At 41.8% G+C, this 24,586-nt stretch overlaps 1 protein-coding gene across 1 annotated transcript in view; it reads left to right on the top strand.

Annotated features, from left to right (window-relative positions):
• The window catches only part of BMPER (BMP binding endothelial regulator), a 252,218-nt gene extending 231,084 nt beyond the window's left edge, over nt 1–21,134 (top strand). The window contains exons 14-15 of the mRNA XM_065938888.1: nt 8,867–8,997; nt 19,755–21,134. Coding sequence (XP_065794960.1) covers nt 8,867–8,997; nt 19,755–19,936 — 313 coding nt within the window. The 3' untranslated portion in view covers nt 19,937–21,134. The remainder of the gene's footprint in view (nt 1–8,866; nt 8,998–19,754) is intronic.
• The last annotated feature ends 3,452 nt before the right edge of the window (nt 21,135–24,586 follow it).

Here is a 24,586-nt window from a genome sequence, read left to right as displayed (position 1 = left end):
GATCTCTGTGTCCACAGATGCCTCTTATTCCACTAAAACCATCTCTGGCTTTTGAAGTGTGCCCAAGGTCGATGCTTATTTCTGGAATGCCTGTCTAAGGCTGACTTCTGCTATGTAGGTCCTGGCATTCACCTCCTGGAAAGTGTTACCAGGGTTAAAGCAATCAATATTGTTCAGTATCTGGAGAATCTAAAATAGTTGCAAATGTAGCATCCCTAGGTTTTAAATCGGAAATATACATACGTAGGCAGAGTATGCACGACAGGAACAGAGTTCAGGCAATCAAAGGGGTTCCTTGTGAATAATTATCAAATTTGTTTGGTAGGTTATTTCTGTGTTATTTTAGTATTTGGATTTTTATTCTTGTCAAAGCAGGAAGAGAGCAGTTACAGAGGGAAGGACACAGAAGGCAGGACGAGGAAAACACGCGGGACTGGGAGGGCTGAGCTTGGGTAGATGGCAGAAGAGTCAGGGAGGGCTCCAGCACACTCACAGAGTCTGTGTGGCTCCAAGCGTCACACCAAAGACTTAAGGCTGCAGATTATGAGTCTCTGAATCCCTCAAAAAAAGAAATGCCTTAAGGATAGACCTGCCAGGCTGTTGTGTGAGGAAGTGAAATCTTTAGGTGCAGGCTCCATGACTGCACATCAGGGATCATTTTTGTTTTTGTTTTTAATATTGGAGTTTGGATCACATGATTATCAAATCTTAAATCTGGTCGTTTTCACTCTTGGCTTGTACTGGGGTCCCTGCCTGTGCCTGAAACTTCCTTTTCCTCATTCTCAAAACAAACACAATTACACAGATCCTTCAAGACCCAGTTCCTTGTCTCTCCTACTCTGTGAAGCCTCTGGACACCCTTGCCTGCCCTGTGGAATTAGTCCTCAGGATCTCATTGTTCTGGCACTTCCCAGGTGGCACTGGTGGTAAAGAACCTGTCTGCCAATGCAGGAGACATAAGAGACACAGGTTTGATCCCTGGATAGGGAAGATCCTCTGGAGAAGGGAATGGCAACCTGCTCCAGTACTTCTGCCTGGACAGAGGAGCCTGGGGGCCTGTAGTCCCTGGGGTCACAAGGAGTCGGACATAACTGAAGCGACTTAGCACATTGTTCAGTATCCAAAGGCTTCCCTGGTGGCTTAGACAGTAAAGAATCTCTCTGCAATGCAGGAGACCTGGGTTGGATCCCTGGTTTGGGAAGATCCCCTGGAGCAGGGCATGGCAACTCACTCCAGTATTCTTGCTGGAGAATCCACATGGATAGAGGAGCCTGGTGGGCTACAGTCCATGGGGTCGCAAAGAGTTGGACATGATTGAGCGACTAACACTCATTTTTCTTTCATCCCATTGCTCCAGCTGTCTGCCATTAAAGCCCTCTCATCATTTTGAGTTTGGTTTTCAGTATCTGTGCAATTTTCCCTCTGGCTGGGTTCCATCTCTGTTCATGTCTGTGCCTCCCTTGTGCCTGGAACAAGCAAGGCTCAATGAGTTCATTCTTCATACTAAGGAGTGGGCTCAAGATCTAACGTGTGTGTGTGTGTGTGTGTGTGTGTGTGTGTGTGTGTGTGTGTTGGTGGTGAAGCTGGACTGCAGATAAATTCAAGATTCACAACCAGAGACACAGCTGGTCTCCCAGATTCTCCTGCGCCATCTCCTCGGATAGATTTCATGAAATGCGCAAGATCATCCAGAAATGCCTGACCTTGCTATTCTAGCCTGGCAACCCCAGGCCACCTGGAACCAATATTTAAACTTTCAGATATTCTCACTCATAGTCAAGTCATGGTGGTGCCAACTGTGGCTGGCCCAGGAAGAGCCTGGAGGGAGCAGTAGGCTAGCTTTGCAGACTTGCCCCACACGCTTATTAACAACTCCATAAAGCTACTTTACATTTCACATGATTACATCTTTGAACCCTGGTCAGAGTACTGTTCTTTTGTGAAAGCATATAAGAGTGCCCATATGGTATTGAGGAGAACTGAAGCAGTCACTGCTGAGTTGGGTTTGGAATTGTTTTCTTAGGTATAATGTGACATGGCTATGCCTTCAGATTGTGGCTGCTCCCTCTGGTTACTTCCATGTAACTCAGGTTAGGAAGGTCAACACAGAATTTCAAGGGTTAAAGTATTCATGAAATTTTAAGTAGTCTCTTGGTAGTTGAATACACTCCATCCAGTCAGGACTCTGTCTCTCGTAGCCTTTCCCATCTCCCTTTTTCATAGAGTCCCAGGCTCTAATAAGCCTGAGATACTTCCACTTGCTTCTGTGAACTCTCCAAATACAGGGAGTAAGGAAAGTCATAGGGCCCCAGTGTGGTTTTCTAGTCATCTTCCAGTCTTGCTCTATTGTTGCTCCCAGGACAACCGACCTCCAGACTGAACAAATAGCCCAGCCAAAGACCCTTCATGGTGGTGGGGGGAAAGCCGGAGCTCCGACTCTGGCTCCTAGATGGGGCTGGCTCTTGGTTTGCCTGCCTGTTCCCCTAGAAGCCGGGTGGAGAGTTCCCAGAGCTTCCTGTATCTCTTTCTGAACTGTGTTTGGGTAGCAAAGTCATGAGCACTTGCTTCTTTCTGGCAGGCGTGGCCTTCCTGCCAGAAAAAGCAGAGGGAAAACCACTTGGTGTGCTGTTGCTAGGAAGCAGAGAGGTGTTTGATGTTTTGATTTTAGCAGTACTGGAGGCTTGCCTTTTTAATAACACGAAGAGCTATAGGTTGTTCCTACAAGACTGAAGATGTGCTTTTCCGAAAATGTGTCATGAATTCTCTCATCAAAATCTTTTTTTCCACCATTCACTAAATGAAAACAATCCTGTGGGATGCAGGAGAGGGGTACCAGAAGTTCAAAATGAAAACGATGGTGGAAAGGTTCTTATAGAAGCAGCTTTGTTCCAAGATAGCCATGGGTAGCAGCTCCCACACCACTGCCAGCATGTTAGGGGCAAGGATGGAATTCATGCCCCTCAGATATCAGTGTCCAACTGTCCAACACCGTGGAAGCTGTGTGACGGTTCTCAGGCCATTCTCATCTACTCTTGGGATGATTCACTGAATGTTTAATGAGCTGTGTGTCCGAGGCACAGTGCTTGGCTGGATGAGCGAGATGTAGTCCTGCTGCTGAAACAGGGAAAGAGACCATGAGGATTCAGAGGTCTGCACAAGAATAAAGATGCGGAAGGCACAGGAACTGATAGGCAGGGTATAACTTTTCCTGAGCCAGTCAGGGAGCACTGCAGAGGAATTTGAACTGTCTTAAAGGATAGGCATCTGATTTTTCCAGTGGAGAAGACAAGAAGGCACATTCAAGGCAAAAACAAGGCAGAAGGAAGCCTGAAGGTTAATGAGACAGCCCCATATAACTGGATGAAAGAATGAATGGGAAAGAAAGAAGGATGTGTAGATGGCTAGGGACCTTGACATTGAGGCCAAGAAATTTGAACTTTCTCTGTAGATGAGGCCTTAATCTCACTCCACCAATAAATCCCTCTGGAGAGGACAGGAGTGGTTTTCAAATACAGACAGAGCTGCATTCTTGGTAACACCATCCTGTACCAGTACAATTTTCTGCAGTGATGGAACTGGTAGAAACGTCCAATATGGTGGTCACGAATCACAGATGGCCACTGAACACTTGAGGTATGGCTAGTGTGACTGAGGAACTGAATTTTAGATTTATTTAATCATAGTTAACTTAAATTTCCGTTTAAATGGCTTCATGTGGATAGTAGCTACCATCTTAGAGCTTTGCAGGAGGCTGTGGTTGTAACTTGACAGGAGAAAAAAAGATGAGGAGGCTCCCCTGTAGGTAAGTTGTGATAAGACGTATTTCAGGGAGGGAAGGGACCACAGGTAAGTGCTGACACGTGTACTCTGCTGCGTGCTATGAGGAAAGGTGTTCAAAGGGTCTTATTGACACATGGCACACGGCACATACACATAAAATGGATAGACAAGGGAGGCAGTTGGTATGTGACATTATAGAACTGCATGGCGCCAGCTCTTTGGGACCCTGTGATAGCCCTTGGCATCCTTTTCCATACCTCTGCACCTGTGCAAACTCCATGGAACGAGAGTCCTGCCTGCACCTCTCTGCTGTCAGGAAAGATGCCAAGGGCAGGGAGGATAAATTAGAAAAGCATTTCTAGGTACACTAATTAAAAGCTCCCATGACGGAAAGTATGCTTTAAAAGGATTGCTCGGGCCGGGTCAATGCTCTTTACCTGCAGGGATTTCCTGGAAAAGCTCATTTGAAGTGGATCCTGTGGTTTCCCGTTGGAGCAATGGGCGACGGTGTTTCCTGACCAAGAACTCAGCATCAAACAGAACATTACTGACAGACTAATGCCATGAAAGCAGAGAAACCAAAGCCATAAATCTCAATAACTACTTAAAGTGATAACATTCTGCTACTGATTCCGTAAAATGAATATAAATGCAGAGTATTGGTGAATACTGACTGAGGCAAGGTCCATGATCTTCTATTAACATATAAAAATTCAGCTCCACTGTGTCATAAATTAGATTTCACTCATGCTGAAGTATTAAGCGTGATAACATGAATTGAATACTTGAATAACAATAGTTTTGCCCCTCCCTGAAATTTGACAGGTCTATGAAGATGCTTTTATTTTCCTCTTAATAAATTCCTTTGTTATCAGCAGAAGCATGCATAATTATTCTGTTATCCATTCCATCTACCTGGATGTCAAGCTCACAGCATCATTAGATCAACGAGGTGGAAATCTGAGGACAACACAAAGTGAATCAAATCACAGCCTATGTCAGGAAGCCTCTGATGTACAGATTAGAAAGATCTTAGCTGGAGAAATATTTAATAGCTAAAATCTACAAATGGAAGCTTTATTTTTCTCCCATTCTTTATTTTCTCACTCACTCTAGTTCCTAAATTTGGATTTAAATATTAATGTGTCCTGTGACATTCCTTTTGTTGTTTAAAAAATACACTGTGATTTTATATTTTTAGAAAAGTGATACGTGTTCATTGTAGAAAATATGCAGGAAAATAAGAGAAAGAGCCACCACTCAGGGTTACTGTTATGAACATTTGGGTTTACCGTTTTCTGCGTGTGATCACTCTAGTATTCTTGCCTGGAGAATCCCGAGGACAGAGGAGCCTGGTGGAATATAGTCCATGGGGTCACAAAGGGTTGGACATGACCAAGTGACTTAGCACATAAGCACATGTGTGACTATACAAGACTGGAACAGTTTTGCTCTTTTTCCATTAATCCTTCCTGAATGTTTCCTTGAGTTTTAAAATGTACATCATAAACACCATTGTAATGTCTGTAGAATATTTCATTGTAGAAGTCTCCTAAAATGTATGTAACTAGGCCCTCATTGTAAGCAATTTAGGTTATTTCTTTTTTTTCCATTTTAATAGCATTGTGATGACACCCCTGTGTATAATCCACATGAGTTACTATTTCCTTAGATATGAAATTTCCCTATCAGGATAAAAATGTTCCTTAGGGCTATTTGTAAGTATTGCCAAGTTACTCTCTAGAAAGATCTTCTAATGTTATTAAGAACTTGAGAGTTGAGATTAGAAATGCCTTTGTTACAGTCCTGGTTCTGCAGTTCTGAATCTGTCATTAGCCATGTGACCTTGGGGAAATCGTTAACATCTCCAGGCTTCAGTTTCCCTATCTGTTAAGTGGGCTGGTAGTACCACCTGCCTCATATCTGGTTCTGTGTGGAGTAAATGTGATAATTCATGTAAAGGCTGAGTAGAGCAAAGTGCTCAATATAAGAGCTACACTTTTACACTTTTGCCAGCAGAGTATGGACTGTCTATCTCTTCATTCTCTTACAAACTCTGGGCACAATTTTGTGTAAAAGTCAACTTGACAAGTGAAAAAAGACATCTTATAGTTTTAACTTCTGTGACAAGACACATCTTGCAAGCTTTTAAAAATATGTGACATATTTCAAGTCAAGGACTGACTTTGACAAGCGTTTTTCCCTCAAATGTTATTTCTCATGAGTGCCAAGTAATAGAAGAAACTCAAATCTTCCTTAGTTTTAAAGGGTAGATAGATGTATTATTGATTGTGTCTGAGAGTCCAGAGCAGTCTGGGGGTAGGGTAGATTATGTGTACATAGCAATTATTAAATATGTGCTTTGAACATTTCTCTCAGCAGTCTCAGTGAATTGGATTGAGCTGTTCATAATTTATTTTAAATTGTATAAATAGCTTCATACAACAACCGGTAGAAATAAAGAGAAAAGAAGGAAAACACTAGCCAGCAATCCTTTCACACAAACGAATTAAATTTTGTTTGCTGACTATCCAAACAGTTTTATAGAATTACATTAGACATTCTTTCAAATCAGAGGATGCATTTCCTTTGGTTGAGATTTTCCCCATATAAGTACCATCATTTTACCAGGTTCATGAGGTCCCATCCCCTTCATGTCATGTCAGTGGGAGTTGAGTACAACAGTAAGGGTACCCATATCCCCAGGCCAGGAAAGAGGGTGAGAAACATGTGAAGCAGAAGTGGACTTGGAGGGTAGGACCAGAGTGGCCAAAAATGGTGCTGTGAAGTCTGAGCATCGATGTGATGGGCGTGGGTTAGTCTGAAATGAAAATTGAAACAACTAAGGAAATAATGTTGAGGAGGGTTCCTTCTCAGACATTTAGTGGCTGTTGTAAGGACAGGCTTTATTTGTCTTTTCTTGGAAACCCGGAGGCTCCATGTTACTTTAAAGGCACAACATGTGTGTCTAATATCAGAAAGGGTTGAACATGATTTCACAAGTTTTCTGTAATACAAGCAGAGAAGGTATTAAGAATTACAGCTTTGATTATTACAGAGAGCAGAGAGAGCAGTTTTTCTGTCCTGATTATTGTGTCTTCAATATCAGGCATCAAACAATCTCTCTTTGGATGAAATGAAAGCACTCTTGAGGTTTCAGACCTGTTTCTCTTTTGTTCCAGCTTAGTTCCCATTTCCCAAGGCTGTGGCCTTGAGTGTTGAAATGTAATAACTTTGAAGGTACATGGTGAGTCTATTGATCTTTTAATATGGTTTCTGCCATTTAATTCTTGTTCAGAGCAGGTGGTTCTACCCAGAGCAAACTGGTCACTCTTTATAATCAGGTGTGTACACATCTCACACCAAGAGGGAATGCTTGTGTAGGAACACTGTATGACCATGTCCTGATCACTTTTCAAGATCATCAGTGCTATTTATAATCTTGAATATTATTTTTTCTGCTTCCAGCCTTGAATTAGATTCTGGAAAGAAGTGGTTTCACTGAACAGAGTATGAAAAAAAAAATAAGGGTAGTCTAATTTTATCAATCTTGGGTGTCTTGTGTAAAATGTTAGGTCAAAATTGTTAGGCAGTAAACTTGCTGCAGGGCTTCCGTGGTGACTCAGTGGTAAAGACTCTGTCTGCCAATCCAGTACACCCCTTGGGTTCACTGCCCTGGGTTGGGAAGATCCCCTGGAGAAGGAAATGGCAACCCACTCCAGTATTCTTGCCTGGGAAATCCTATGGACGGAGGAGACAGTTCATGGGGTTGCAAAGGAGTCAGAAACAACTTAGCAACTAAAACAACAACAACAAAACTTTCTGGGAAAAGAGCACTAGTCTCAGGAGATATAACTTAGTTCACTTTTTTGTCACTTACTAATGTGACTTTGGGCCTAGTTGTAGAATGACTTTTTTTTTAAATTAATAAAACAGGGACTGTGCTATGTCCTATTTAGCACTCATAACAGACAGAATGAGAAAGGCCTCTGTAAACTGTAATATCATAGTCCAGTGTGAGGTTATTATGTCTCCAACATCAATGTGTTTGAAAATATATTAGTTTGTGTTTGAAACACACTTCAGTTCTATTTACGTCTTGGCCAGTCATTTCCATATTTAAACTTAAGCCCCTTAGGAACTTCCCAGATGGTGCTAGTGGTAAAGAATTGACCTACCTAGATACAAGAGATGTGGGTTTAATCCCTGGGTTGGGAAGATTGCCCAGAATGGGAAATGGCAACTCCACTCCAGTTTTCTTGCCTGTAAAATTCCGTGGACAGAGGAAACTGGCGAGCTGTAGTCCATGGGGTTGCAAAGAGACACAACTGAGAAACTGAGCAAAAAGCAAAACAAGGACCGTGGCTCAATCTCCTATATCTTTCAGTCTAATTAGTGGCCTGAAATTTTTGCTTTATTTGGAATTTGTCACCCCACGTTCTAAAGAACGAGGATCAGTGTTCCTCAAAAGACCAAGATTCTAAGATACTGGAAAAGTGAATCCTAATTTAATATCTTCAGAAAGCCAAGGGATTTGATGTTCTCATCAAAATGGTCTCTATTTCAGTTATATTGTAATAGAGCTTATTAAGCTTATTACTCATATGTCAGAGCTACTCACAAAATGGCAGCTCCTTGAACAGCGGTGTATTCTAAGAGCTGTATTCCCAGCGTGGTAACAAATAGACATTTGTAACTGTTTACATTGAAATTAATTAAAATTCAATTAAAAAAATTGGTTTTTCATTCACACTGGATACATTTCAAGTGCTTATTGACCAGATAGGATGAGTGGCTATAACTTTGGACAGTGGAGACTATAGACTATTTCCATCATTAAGAAAATCCTATTGACCCGTCCTGCTCTAGAAGAAAGGGAAACTGATGTCACATTATTCAGAGGTATCCAGGAAGGTTTCATGCAGTATTTTAAATATCATTTTTAGGTTTCCAATTTAAAATAGCAGTCTTTAATGTCTAGACAAGGTTTGACATTCACTCACCCACCGCTTTTCTTCAAGTTGTATTTAAGATACTTAGTAATTTGATATTTTTGAATGTTCACTTCTTTCTGTTGGTCTCTTAGGTCCTGCGTGACAGACATGTGTGAATGTCCAGTCCATAAAAACTGTTACTGCGAATCATTCCTGGCATATACCCGGGCCTGCCAGAGAGAGGGCATCAGTGTCCACTGGGAGCCACAGCAAAACTGTGCAGGTGAGAAATTTTTGGCAGATCCAACCATGAGAAACTCAACTCCAGTGCCCAAGCTAGTAACGTGCTCAGTCGCTAAGTCATGTCTGATTCTTTGCAACCCCATGGGCTGTCGTCCACGAGGCTCCTCTGTCCATGGAATTCTCCAGGCAAGAATTCTGGAGTGGGTAGCCATTTCCTTCTCCAAGATAGCAATAGAAGAGAATTTGATGATAGGTGAATGGTCACATCCCCCCTTGGCATTATCAGTGGCCCAGCTGGATTTCAACCTGATAAAACACAGAAACTTCTCACTGGGAAGGATAGAAAACATTTAAGACAAGTGCTTTGTGATGAGCACATTTGCACAGTTTAAGGATTTCCACTGGTGCAAAATCCTCTTAACCTCAAGCTACCAGCTTGATGTGCTTAGCACAGGGATAGTCATTGCTGTGGTTTAGCTTACATATGAAACAAAGGAGATCCAGGACAGTTACAGTCATTTAAGGTCTTCAGGAGAGTTCAGTTCAGTTCAGTCGCTCAGTGGTGTCCGACTCTTTGCGACCCCATGAACTGCAGCATGCCAGGCCTCCCTGATCATCACCAACTCCTAGAGCCTACCCAAACTCATGTCCATTGAGTTGGTGATGCCATCCAACCATCTCATCCTCTATCATCCCCTTCTCCTCCTGCCCTCAGTCTTTCCCAGCATCAGGGTCTTTTCAAATGAGTCAGCTCTTCACATCAAGTGGCCAAAATACTGGAATTTCAGTTTCAGCATCAGTCCTTCCAATGAACACCTAGGGCTGAATTCCTTTAGGATGGACTGGTTGGATCTCCTTGCAGTCCACGGGACTCTCAAGAGTCTTCTCCAACACCACAGTTCAAAAGCATCAATTCTTCGGCGCTCAGCTTTCTTTATAGTCCAACTCTCATATCCATACATGACTACCAGAAAAACCATAGCCTTGACTAGATGGACCTTTATTGACAAAGTAATGTCTCTGCTTTTTAATATGCTGTCTAGGTTGATCTTAACTTTCCTTCCAAGGAGTAAGTCTCTTTTAATTTCATGGCTGCAATCACCTGCAGTGATTTTGGAGCCCCCCAAAATAAAGTCAGCCACTGTTTCCACTGTTTCTCCATCTATTTGCCATGAAGTGATGGGACCAGATGCCATGATCTTAGTTTTCTGAATGTTGAGCTTTAAGCCAACTTTTTTACTCTCCTCTTTCACTTTCTGCCATAAGGGTGGTATCATCTGCATATCTGAGGTTATTGATATTTATTGATATTTCTCCCGGCAATCTTGATTCCAGCTTGTGCTTCTTCCAGCCCAGCATTTCTCATGATGTACTCTGCATATAAGTTAAATAAGCAGGGTGACAATATACAGCCTTGATGTACTCCTTTTCCTATTTGGAACCAGTCTGTTGTTCCATATCCAGTTCTAACTGTTGCTTCCTTGGTGATTTTTTTTTTTTTTTTTTTTGAGAGAGAAACTGCTATATAAACACCAGTAAAATGTTCTTTTCCTTCTGAGGGACAGACTGCTGTAATGGTCATTATAGCGCTTTGATCTCAGGCAGGTGAATTAGCTTATTTGATATCTGTAAAATGGGCTTCTTTGTTCATCCAAGAAATATTTATTACAAAATGGCTAAGTACCAGGCATTGAACAAAGCACTGTGGGTACTTTGGTGACTAGGAGAGATGGGGTGAGATCCCTACCATTGAAGTGCCAACAGCCCAGTGGGAGAACCAGACAAAACTAGTAACTCTACAGTAAATACTTGCTAAGTGTGGTGAGTCTGGTGAAGTAAACAAATAGAGCCGAGCAAGAGAAAACACATGGAGCCAGAGTGGGTGGCTGCTTAAATGGTGAAGAGAGAAGTCTTCTCTTTGGAGGTGATAGTCCAGCTGCACATTGCAGGACTGAAGGGAGTCAGGACAAGAGTTCTATATGGAAGAATCATACTTGAATAAGATAGCAGCTCTCAAACTAGAAGTGGGTCGGTGTGAGCACAGTAGGCAAGGGAAAGAAAGGCTCAAAATGAGAGTGGGGTTGAAGCTGGATCTGAATCAGGCAGAACTTTGCAGGTCTTGAGAAGGAGTCTAGCTTTTATTCCAAGAAGGATGGAAGCCACTGATAGACTTTAAGCAGTCTTCTTTCTGCTTTTCAAAGACCACCCTGTGTAGAGAATATACTGAATAGGGCAAGGTTGAAGGCAAGAGGCTGTTGCAGTAGGTGGAATGACAAAATGATGGTGGCTTGGATTAAGATGGAGGCAGTGTGTGGAGGAAGAAGAGAGCTTCTAGATATATTTTGGAAATGTACAGTAGTATCTACTCTGCAGAGTTATAAGCATTAGTGATATGTATGTGAAACATCTAGAAGAGTGCTCAGCTCTTACAAGATAGTCAGTAGTAATGCTACTCTTAGACACAAGATGAGATGACTGTCACTTACTACAAGGGTTGGCAAGTGTTTTTCTTTAAAGGACCAGATTTGCCTAGAACAGAGAGACTGGGGTTTGCAACATTCTATATGAATCTGAGAAAACTTAACTCCAAAATTAGAAAAGAAAGCAGTTCATGGCACTGCTAACTTTAATATACACTTTGGTGGAGGGCAAGAGTGGTCAGCTGGTTGGAAGAATTGCCTTGAGCCTATGTTTTCAGGGCATGGACATCACGTTCACTTAGATGCTGGATCTCAATCTATTCAACATTGTAGTCACTCTGAGAACCTAAGAAATAAACCAGGAAACTATGCCTGGGCCCCAAGCCCAGATATCCTGCTTTAACTGGTCTTGTGTATCACTTGAAACCTCTCCAGTGATTCTGACCTGCAGTCAGAGTTGAAACCACAAAGTTAATTTGTATGCTTAATGTGTGGCTTTGGGGGAGTAGAATGATGAGGGTTTAGGGATCGCTAAAGCTTCCTCAAGCCACCCCTTGACACAGTCACTAATCTGTGTCCTTAGAAAGCACTCAAACCCTTTTATCTCTTTGTGACTTCCCTTTTGGATTTGCTCTCTCCTCTGAAAACCCAAGTCCAATCTATGTCTGAGTTCCCTTTCCATGGCAAGAGTGCCTCGCTATCAATGCTGCCTTTCCAGAGGAGGTCTGAGGCGATACAAACTCATATTAAGGTGTGGCTGAGGCTCCTGAAACTTGGGACTAAATGACCTACCTCCCTCCTCAGTGCAGGGCAGTATAGGAAGGGTAGGGTTTTGAAAGAATGGGTCCTTCCAGCACACCTTGAATATGCCTGTCTTCTTTTCTCTACTTTGAGTCCTCTTTCCCTTGAATTTTCCCTGGTGATTCAGACAGTATCTGACTGCAATGTAGGAGATCTAGGTTTGACCCCTCGATCGGGAAGGTACACTGGAGAAGGGGATGCTACCCACGCCAGTAGTTTTGCCCAGAGAACCCCATGAGCAGAGGAGCCTGGTGGGCTACAGTCCTTGGGGTCGCAAAGAGTCAGACACAACTAACACTTTCCCTTGAAAAGGCCCAGCCATTCATCCTGGTATAATGTTGAGCTCAGCAGAACTTTGTTAATTTTATTAGCTATGATGCTGTGACAGGGATCATATCAGATACAGAATATGTGAACCCCTCTTACTGCTGCTGAGCTATATTTAACACCAGTTCAGTGCACCCAGTGCATTTGAGGACTACACTTTCCCCCTGTCCCAGGGTCCTGATTTCAGGGACTGAATCTCAGTAGCTAAAATTACTTTCTAATGGAAAGGGAATATGACTGCTGAAAGGTTCCATTTACCACTTAAAATTAGTGAAACCATCTGAGTGAAGTATAACTCTGTCAATGTTTGGTTGCAGGGGACTTTTTTATACACACACACACACACACACACACACACACCCATACACACTAAACTTCCACAGATTGACATTTGGTATTTATGGAGATGTGCAGCATCTCTCAGTAGATTCATTTCTGATTCATCTGGAATATTGAAGACTCTAAGAATACTCTACTTGTTTTTAGCTCTCAGATCTTTTGACTTATGACAGCACTTAAGGCCACTTAATACAGAGAAGAGAAATTTTCCAGAGTAAAAAGCTTGGAAGTTGAACAGATAAGCCAGCCAAGCAAGAAACTGAATGAACAAGTGACATCTCTCAGGCTAGGCTGGATTTTAGTATTACCATGACTTTTACCACAAAGCGTGTACCCATTAGCTGTGGTGAGAAGGACTAATGAAACTCTAGCTTAGTATAGGAATTACTAAACACCATATGATATGCAGAGAGGTATTGTAAAGGTCTATAAAAGTTCAATAATGACCATTTATATTAATATGTACTATTTTCTAAGCACCTCCTTTGCCCCAAGGACTATTCTGGCACTTTGTATTTATCACATTTTATCTTATTTAATCCCCACTCTAATCTATATGGTAACATTCTATTACCCACATTCTACAGTAAAGGACATTAAGGCTTAGGATATTTAAGTAATTTGCTAAAAATCACAGAGCTAGAAAGTAAGAAAGCTAGGACTCACACCCAGGTCAGTTTGCATTATAACCCCTGTTTCTTAATTATTATAAGAGCACAAATAAGCAAGTACACTGTAAAAAAAAAAGTCAGTCTATTGTGAGAATAAACATTAGTTGTAAAATAGAAGCAAAATATGAGTTAAAATTATATATATATATTTACGTATGAGTATATATTTATGTGTGTATTTATATAAGCATCAACTAATTTATTGAAATATTTGTTATGTTTGTAGTTGTCATTCAGTCACTAAGTCATTTTGCCAGATTCTTTGGGACCCTGTGGACTATAGCACACGAGGCTCCTCTGTTTTCCACTCTCTCTCATAGTTTGCTCAGATTCATGTCCATTGAGTCAGTGATGCTATCTAACCATCTTATCTTCTGCTGTTATGTTATGTTGTGTGGACCTTTCCAATGTCTATTCACCTGTTCCTAATCATTGTTACTTGATACCTTTTGTCTCGATCACTTTCCTTTGGTCTTGCTCCTGCATCTTACTTTGCCATCCTTAGCAGATTTTCTGCTAATTGTCACTGCACTTTCAGGAATACATTGTATAAGTGGGAAAGATTCTGGAGTGTTCAAAGTGGTGTGTGTATTTCTGCAGGAAATGAGATAATCTGCTGGCTTCTGTGGAGCTCCTCCTTGCTTTCCTCTACAGACTCCAGGTGATTCTAGCCCCTCTCCTGCAGCACCTCTGCTCTTCTTGTACACACTGATATCCTCTTTGGTGACTAGACATCTCCTATAAAGGATTAGGGGATAAGATCAGCACTGTAACATTCAGCACAGAAGAGAGGTGTGGGGACAGCTGAGTCCCAAAGGGCACAAATCTATGCTTACTAACTGTATTGATAATGCCAACACATAATGCCTTCATGGGGCACCACAAAAAGTAACACGTAATGCTTCTTGCGTGCTTTACAGAATAGCTGTTTATGTGCCCCCTTAAGAATATATACCTGCTCACTCTAGCCACGGACTTCCCCAGTGGCTCAGCTGTATAGAATCCACCTGTAATGCAGGAGACCTGAGTTCGATCCCTGGGTCAGGAAGATCCTCCGGAGGAGGGCATGGCAACCCACTCCAGTATTCTTGCCTGGAGAATCCCATGGACCAAGGAGTGTGGTGGGCTAGAGTTCATAGGGTTGCGAAAAGTCAGACACGACTGAAATGACAGCACAAGCACAACCCTAACCACTCTGGTGATTTTCCAGTTTTTAAAACATGTACTTAATCAAATGAGACCTTTTCAAATGCACATGTATGAATCAGATCACATTTATATTGTCAGTTAGTATTGTTTGCCTTTTACAAGTTTGAAAAACATTGAATGCATGGAGGATAAAACAAGATCCAAGTCAGGATTCACTTTCTAGGATTGTATAAAAATTGTGCCAAATTGAAGGCAAATTTAATCATTATCTCCCTAAAGCCCTTCTAAGACTCCCTCAGGGATTACGGCCCCTGCCCACCTCTCTGCCTTTGTCTCCTCCCACTCTCATTCTCAAATTCCTTGCTTCTCCTCCAACAAACCAAGGATCCTCCCGTTTCTGATTGGGTCACGGCTGCTTATTGTCGCTGATTGCACCCTCTCTGTTCCCCCACCCCCTCCCCTGGCACCATGTTCTCTTTCCACCTGGAAAACTTCTGCCGTTGTCTGTCTGGCATGTCTTGTCATCTTTTAAGATCTAAGTGGGATCCATTTTCTGAAGTCCTCCTAAACCCCTAACCAGCCCTCGGTATTGAGTTGATGTCTCTCTTACTGTTCCACTGTACTTCATTCTCACTGTCTAATGTGTTCATCTTGCATTCAATTAAGAATCCATTTCTGTGTCTCCTTCACCCATTTGGTTTTTCTCTTTTTAATTAATTAATTATTTTATTGAAGGATAATTGCTTTACAGAATTTTGTTGCTTTTTTTCAAACCTCAACATGAATCAGTCATGGTTATAAATATATCCCTTCCCTTTTGAACATCCCTCCCATCTCCCTCCCCATCTCACCCCTCTTGGTTGGTACAGAGCCCATGTTTGAGTTTCCTGAGCCCTAGAGCAAATTCCCGTTGGCTATCTATTTTACATATGGATTTTATATACATACGTATTTACATATATAAGTTTCCATGTTACACTTTCCATACATCTCACCCTCTCATCCCCTCTCCCCATGTCCATAAGTCTATACTCTATGTCTGTTTCTCCATTGCTGCCCTGTAAATAAATTCTTCAGTACCATTTTTCTAGATTCTGTATATATATGTTAGAATATTATATTTATCTTTCTCTTTTTGACTTGCTTCACTCTGTATAATAGGTTCTAGGTTCATCCACCTCATTAGAATTGACTCAAATTACCCATTTGGTTTTAAGTCCAGGCTCCTGAGACTAAAGCTCAGAGATGATATCTGATTCACATCTGATTCCCTGGCCTAAGAGGATGCCTGCCCCAAAGTAGACACTCAGTAAATGTTTATTGATTTAATTTGAATTGAATAGCAATGGTGAAAATAATCCGCTTTTCCCCTAGTAGTTCTGCATTTTCTACCTTTAAATGCTGAGGGAAATATCAGCGTTCAGTAGTCAAAGGTAGGATGTCACAGAGAAGCAGTAGGAAAGTACATGGTACAGTTAGAAGAAAGACTTGAGAGGCCAGAGAGAGGAAAAGTGGGGGAATGCATGTCTCTAGAAGAAGGAGGGAAAAGGAAAGAACGTGGGTGAGAGAGACAGGAAATTCTGCCGAGTTTTCATAGTAGGAGGGATCTTTGCGAGATCTGAGGGGAATAAAGTATCTGGAGCGAAAAGTGAGTTGAAAGAGGCATTCTGGAAGCAGCAGAGTGGAAAATGAACTCAAGGCCAGCCAAATGTAATCCAAATTGGGAATCAAGATGATGGATGGAGCTTCATTAAGATTAAATCATCATCCAACAGGCACAGGCATTTATTAAGCTGCTCCTCTGTGCTTGGCCTTGTGCCAGAACTTTACATCATGGAAGACAAGGATTCTGCCCTCAGGAGCCCCAGCTTCGGTGGTTCATTCTGTTCAAGCAAGGGTGCTTGTTGTAGTGACCCCTGGAACCTTTAAAATTTACAGCCGTGCAAGGCTCCACTGTAGACACAGAGCAAAAATCTTTAGGGAAGGGACTGAGGAATATACGTCTTTTAAAAGACCCTTAGGAGACTCTTGTGAGCATCTCCAAATAGGAACTGCAGATGCACAGTGAGATGAAATCGCTCAGTCATGTCCGACTCCTTGCGACCCCATGGACTATAGAGTCCATGGAATTCTCCAGGCCAGAATACTAGAGTGGGTAGCCTTTCCCTTCTCCAGGGGATTTTCCCAACCCAGGGATCGAACCCAGGTCTCCCGCATTGCAGGCGGATTCTTTACCAGCTGAGTCACAAGGGAAGCCCACAGATGCACAGTAACTGGGGGATTAAAACAAGTAAGCAGGTAACTATAATGTGAGAAGTGCTGTTGAGGCAGAGCAGGGAAGGGTATCCTGGAGAGATCCAGGAAGCTACTTGAAGGAGGTGATGCTTGAATTAAGCCTTGGAAAATGATTGGTTTGGGGAGAGAATCCAAGCTAATGATAATCTCAGAGTGTTTTGACTGGAAATTAGAGCTAATATTGTAATAACTGATAGAGAAAGAGAGGAAAGGGAAGAGAGAAGAAGGGAAGGTAGGAGAAGAGAATTAATGAGAAGAGAAAAGAATGTCAGGGAAAGGGTCTTGGAGGCGATTTGAACCTTTAGTGTTAAAGTGGCAGTAAAGAAGCCTAAGAGAGGGGAGGTGTCTGCAAGAAGTCAGTTGCTTTACAATGCTGTGTTAGTTTCTACTGCGTAGCAAAGTGAATCAGCTGTGTGCTGTGCTGCGCCCAGGTGTTCAGTCGTGTCCGACTCCTTGCGACCCCATGGACTGAAGCCCACCAGGCTCCTCTGTCCATGGGGATTCTCCAGGCAAGAATACTGGAGTGGGTTGCCATGCCCTCCTCCAGGGGATCTTCACATCCTAGGGATTGAACCCAGGTCTCCCGCAATGCAGACAGATTCTTTACTGACTGAGCCACTAGAGAAGCCCAAGAATACTGGAGTGGGTAGCCTATCCCTTCTCCAAGGGATCTTCCTGACCCAGGAATCAAACCAGGGTCTCCCGCATTGCAATCAGATTCTTTACCAGCTGAGCTACCAGGGAAGCCTGAATCAGCTATATGTATACTTATGTCCATTCTTTCTTGGATTTTCTTCCAATTTAGGTCACCACAGGACATTGAGTAGAGTTTTGAGATTAACAGCCCAGAGTTAGCATCAGCCTCCACAGGTTTAAGGGCTCAGTCCCATAAGACACCTCATTTCAGATGCTGGTTGCCCAGTACTGAGTCCCTAGGTTACCCTCTCTCTGCTCCATTTGGCTACAGAGTAGGGGTAGAGAGCTGTTCTCACAGCCTCCTTCCCTTTTGGGCTTAATTATTTTCTAGAAGGGCTCACAAAACTCTGGAAAATACTTATTTACTCTTGAAAGTAAACCGAAAGTGTTAGTTGCTCACTTGTGTCCTATTCTCTGCTATTTCATGGATTATAGCTTGCCAGACTCTTCTGTTCTTGGGATTCTCCAGGCAAGAATACAGGAGTGAATTTCTATTCAAGGGGATCTTCCCAACCCAGAGACTGAACCTGGATCTCCTGCATTGCGGCTGGGATTTTCTGATAAACTGTCTGAGCCATTTATTATAAGGGATACAAATGAACAACCAGATAAAGAGGCACAGAGAGTAAATTCCAGAAGGGTCCCCAAACACAGGAGCTTCTGTCACAATAGAGCGGGGACACCATAATCCCAGGACCTCAATGTGTCCTCCTATTCCAAAGTTTTCTGAACCCTGTCATTAGTCATTTAAGGATTTGTATGGAAATGTCCCTAGGTAGGCATGGTTGATTAAATCATTGACTGAAAGTGATAAGCTCAACATCCAGTCCCTGTCCGCATCCCTAGCAAAAAGTGCTGAAAGTTCCAAGCCTTTAATCATGCTTTGGTCTTTCTGGTGAGCAGTCCCCATTCAGAAGCTGTCTGGGGACCCCAACCACCAGCCCTATTGGCATACAAACACTCTGGAGATTTCCAGGTGTTCTAGGAACTGTGTGCCATGAACTGAAGACAAAGATAGCTACAGATGGAGTTTGGATGGTTATTACTGTTCTTCAAGAGGGTTTTTCTAAATTCCTACATGTGTCAACATCCCTCCTCCTGAGAATGAGGGGTGGCCCCTTTGATTGTCATTGGAAGTAACTGAGATGGAAAAGTCTGCGTGTCATAAACTTCCAGAATGCTGGCAGTATTTTTTTCTGACAAATCTATTCATGAATTTTTGATGAGTCTCATAATACTGTCAAAATAATTTTAGCTCCAACTGAACAAAGAGTAAATTGCTATGATTTGGTTACACCATCATTTTCATATTCTCTGACCAGCCAGCCAGCTATTTCCCTCTCCCCAGTCACACATCTAATTTTTCTCTGTTGGGCTCTACCCATCTCTTGCTCTAACTAGTTTCAAATTGATTAATTCAACACATGATAACTAGATTAAAGTATGTCACACATTTCCAATATCCTTGGCAGATTTTTTTCCTGCATGAGTTGTTGGTGGTGGTGTTTAGTCACTAAGTCATGTCAGACTCTTTGCGACCTCATGGACTGTAGCCCACCAGGCTCCTCTGTCCATGGGATTTCCCAGGCAAGCATATTGGAATAAGTTGCCATTTCCTACTCCAGAGAATCTTCCCAACACAGGGATCAAAACTGCATCTCCTGTGTGTGTAATTCTGAATATCAAGGTAGTTGATATCTGAATATCAAGGTAGTTGCAACAATGATCCCTATTCATTGCAGCTCAACAACTGGAAGAACTATTTGGAGTTAACTTTTCATACCATTCTCAATACCTAGATAACCTGTAGATTTACATGTAGCTTTTCTAATGTGTTGTCTTTGCTATCTGGGAATAAAGCTTTCTCATTTTCTTTCATTTTGAAGTTCACTGGCTTAGCAGGTGGGTGTATCATGTTTTTCCAGGTGCAGGTGATTCCCAGAGTGTCTGGGAGTGCTGGGTGCTTGTTCTTCTTCTGTTAGGTGGCAGATGTGCACCTGTGCTGTGGGGAGACCTGTGCCATGAGTGACATGAGCCTGCGGAAATGAATTAACCTGGCTGTTTGCTCACATCTCACCTTCATCTCCTCTCGTTTGCAGCCACCCAGTGTAAGCATGGGGCCGTGTATGATACCTGTGGCCCAGGATGTGCCAAGACTTGTGACAACTGGAATGAGATCGGCCCCTGCAATAAGCCGTGCATTGCTGGGTGTCACTGCCCAGCAAATTTGGTCCTTCACAAAGGAAGGTGCATCAAGCCAGTCCTCTGTCCTCAGCGGTGACCTTTGTTCTATTCTTCAGACTTTGAACCTAGTGTCCTTGACACTGAAGTGGAAGAGCCAATGAAAGACTGCAGTATTTGTGTGCTGACTCTGCAAACACACACACAGAGTATATATGTGTACATATATAGATATATAGATATATTCAGAAGCATTTCATCATTTATATAAACTATAGGTGGATTATTATATGTATATTTTTTGCTATAAGACATGTATTGTTTCTAGGATCCTAATCTGTAAGCCATTGAAGACATTGTATAAATAAATCAAGTGTTTTTAATTTAATAAGGCAGCATGCGGACATATTGGATGGCTTTACCATCACACACATTTGTCATTTTTAAGGAAACTTTTCTAAGAGATCAAAATTGCCTGCCTGAATTAATTTTTTCTTTGGATCAGGATTTGCTGTTGAATGGGAGTGTGTTTTTTCTGGAGAAGGGCAAATTTATTTTGGGGTATTTCTGCTTCCAGAGAAAGGAAAGTATGCCTGAGAGAGATGGCTAGTGATTGGTGACAGGCTCTAATGGTGCATGTAAGCAAGGGATAGGCTGTTAGACTTTATTGGGTCATGGTCTGATATTATTTCCAAAACTGATTGGCTGGTTACCAAGAAATGTATATTCATCACTAAAGCATAACCGAAGAAGCAAATGATTTCTTGCCCTCTTAGCATATTCCCCGAGTCTCCTAATTATATACGTGTGTATGATGGATGTGGCCACCTCTGTGTCCCACACAGAGATGATGGAGTGTCCGGATGTCTTGTTAGTTTAACTGAGCATGAGCAGATATTTGAAGAAACTGTTGCACAACATATGAGATAATATCCATTTCTCTGAATCTCACAGCAGTTTAGGATGAACAAATCCAATTGAGTCAAAGAAAGCTATCTATATTTTGTACTATTCCATGTATAAAGTGAAAGCCTTTATTTATAGAAGACTCCTAGTGCAACACTATTTGCAACAGGGAATCTGTCCTAATTATTAGACAGAAAGAAAGGCTTTACTGATGAGTTGATTTAACATCAATCCAAACAAAGAATGGTCTACATGCTTGCTCTCATTTCCTGATAGGTTACTACTAGTCACCATGTGATTTTCCTGACTTTTGTTTTCAGCTGAATAAGTGAGAATGTAACAAAATAAAACCCACTGATGTCTAAAAATAAAATGTTCTGTGTTGTAGTAAATAAAGGGCTTAAGCTTTACAACAATGCATTTTCTATTTCAAAATGTGTATGTTATACTTTATAAATGGCAACATCAGTTCATCCATTTTCAGTCAGTTCAGTTCAGTCGCTCAGTCGTGTCCGACTCTTTGCGACCCCATGAATCGCAGCATGCCAGGCCTCCCTGTCCATCACCAACTCCCGGAGTTTACTCAAACTCATGTCCATCAAGTCAGTGATGCCATCCAGCCATCTCATCCTCAGTCGTCCCCTTCTCCTCCTGCTCCCAATCCCTCCCAGCATCAGGGTCTTTTCAAATGAGTCAGCTCTTCTCATCAAATGGCCAAAATATTGGAGTTTCAGTTTTAGCATCAGTCCTTCCAATGAACACCCAGGACTGATCTCCTTTAGGGTGGACTGACTGGATCTCCTTGCAGTCCAAGGGACTCTCAAGAGTCTTCTCCAACACCACAGTTCAAAAGCATCAATTCTTCGGCCCTCAGCTTTCTTCATAGTCCAACTCTCACATCCATACATGACCACTGGAAAAACCATAGCCTTGACTAGACAGACCTTTGCTGGCAAAGTAATGTCTCTGCTTTTTAATATGCTATCTAGGTTGGTCATAACTTTACTTCCAAGGAGTAAGTGTCTTAATTCCATGGCTGCAGTCACCACCTGCAGTGATTTTGGAGCCCCCCAAAAAATAAACTCTGACACTGCTTCCACTTCCCCATCTATTTGCCATGAAGTGATGGGACCAGATGCCATGATCTTAGTTTTCTGAATGTTGAGCTTTAAGCCAACTTTTTCACTCTCCTCTTTCACTTTCATCAAAAGGCTTTTTAGTTCCCTTTCACTTTCTGCCATAAGGGTGGTGTCATCTGCAAATCTGAAGTTATTGATATTTCTCCCGGCAGTCTTGATTGCAGCTTGTGTTTCTTCCAGCCCAGTGTTTCTCATGATGTACTCTGCATAGAAGTTAAATAAGCAGGGTGACAATATACAGCCTTGATGTACTCCTTTTTCTATTTGGAACCAGTCTGTTGTTCCATGTCCAGTTCTAACTGTTGCTTCCTGACCTGTTTCTCAAGAGGCAGGTCAGGTGGTCTGATATTCCATTTTAGCAGCTTTATTTAGATATATTTTATATACCATGCAATAGCATTTTTATAAAGAGTATTATTAGTAGTTGACAGCAAACCTCCAAAGTTTTGACAGTCAGCATATTGCCATTACGTGTTTAGATATTTGTGTTCCTGTTTCATATATTCATGACAGCTAAAGGATTAGTTTGGATTTTTTACTGGGGCATCTCCAGCTACTTGAGTAAACTGAATAAGTTATACAGTTTAACAGTGACTGGCTGGGATATCAGGGAACATGGTTGTCATCGTTGTGCTTGGGTCGTGACCATCCTCAGCATCCGGGACCCAAGGAACCAGTGCTTCAGGGCTGCACTTGGAAAAGGGGCTTTGATGTAAGAGCATTGGACTCCAGGTGTGGTTTGTAATCTTGTCCACATTGTTCAAGATCTTGGGCTATATTTTTGCTTCTCTGAAGCATAAAGAGGCTTGGTAGCATATGGGCAGATTTGAGGGCCAGGAGGCCTAGACACTCACTCAACAACTATTGAGATAACATTAATGGAAGTCTGAGACATATGTTTTCCAAACCGTTTTACACTCATAATCTCATTTACTTCTCCCATTGTTCTCAAAGGAGGGGCAGGCATATCAGTTGCTCTCTTCTGGTTGGCTTCTTTTTTATTCATTTATAGTACATTTAAATTCATTTCCAGTTCACTCTGGGTTTTTCTCCATGAAAGAGGGCTGCAGAAGGGAAAATTGTAGTTTATTTATTCACTGCTCATGATTCATCCAAGGACTGAGTACTTCTACCCAATAAGACTAAATAGCCTCTTTCCCAACACTTTTAATCATGGCTGTTCATGATTAAAATGATGAAGGCTCTTCTTCATGGACTGCTTCCATCCATTTGGGGGGCTCAATTATAAGGTTGTGTCACATACCTTATTGAAGGTTTAGTTTAATCTTTATACATTTTTTTGTTCTTGAAGAAGAGGGTTATTACTGATGCCAACTAATCCAAACACTTTGAGAATTATCAATTCTTCAGGTGAAAAGTGAAAGTCCCTCAGTTGTGTCTGACTCTTTGCAATCCCATGGATTATAGCCTGCCATGCTTCTTTCTCCATGGAATTCTCTAGGCAAGAATACTGGAGTGGGTAGCCATTCCTTTCTTGGGATCTTCCCAAGCCAGGGATTGAACCAAGGTCTCCCACATTGCAGGTGGATTCTTTACCATCTAAGACACTAGGAAAAAGCCACCCTTTTAAACTCACTATTTCCTGAACACCTGAGTGCAATAAGAAGAACAAATCTGACTACATATTGGATCCATTTCATATTCTATTGCTTTTGCATTAAGTTAAGAGTGTTGCCTGTAGACTGAAACATACGGATACCCCATTCTCAAGTCTCCGACTTTTACATGTATAACTCGTCTCCATTCATAGAGAGATAAAGTTGCAGAACAGAGAATAGCATTTGTCTTATTGATGGTTTATAGGAACACCGTGGTCTGACCTATTTAACAATGGCAAAAAAAAGGATTCTGACATCAAGAAGTTTGCAACAACTAGTCACACCCTCTCCCCTTTGGTTTATATAAAAGAAGTCTGATTCCTTATTCGACAATGGCAAAAAAAAAAAGGATTGTGACATCAAGAAGTTTGCAACAACTAGTCACACCCCCTCCCTTTGCTATATATAAAAGAAGTCTGATTCCTAACTCAGGTTAGATGGTTCTTTGGGACATTAGTCCACTATCTTCTTGGTCTGCAGGATTTCTGAATAAAGTTGCTGTTTCTTGCCTCAACAATTCATCTCTAGATTTATTGCCTGTCATGCAGTGAGCGGTACAAGCTAAGACTCAATAACATACCACTAGCCTGTGAAGGGCACCTCCCCTCAAAATGAGAAGGACCAGGGACTGACTCTTCCCTACCTTTTGCTGAACATGAATAAACCATTTTGACTGGAAAGCTCTTTCTTATTATTAAGTATTTCAGACACACAAGAAGGAATAGAGTATAATGTTGTAAATATCCATGAATATATTACCCTAATTAAGAAAAGTGACCTAGTAGTTTACCAATACATTTTTCTTGCATAGATAAAATCAAATGGTCTCATGGTTGCCATAGCTATGTGTGGAGTTTATCCTTGCTGAGTTTCTGTTCACTTTGCTGTTCTTCGTCGCTCAATTCACCTGGATCTGACAAGTTTCAAGAAAGTGAGTCTGAATACTCCTGATGTGGGAGAAAGAGATCCCTTAGGGGACAGTCACCAAGATATTTTAATTAGCTACCTCCTGCAAACATAACTCTCAAGAGCAAGCAAAAACTGTCTCCTATTCTAAATCCTGAAGTACAAATAGTTTAAGAACTC

The sequence above is a fragment of the Muntiacus reevesi genome, chromosome 6 (genome assembly GCF_963930625.1).
Source record: "Muntiacus reevesi chromosome 6, mMunRee1.1, whole genome shotgun sequence".
Lineage (NCBI taxonomy): Eukaryota > Metazoa > Chordata > Mammalia > Artiodactyla > Cervidae > Muntiacus > Muntiacus reevesi.
Note: the sequence above shows the minus strand (reverse complement) of the source record. Positions and strands in the feature narration are given on the sequence as shown.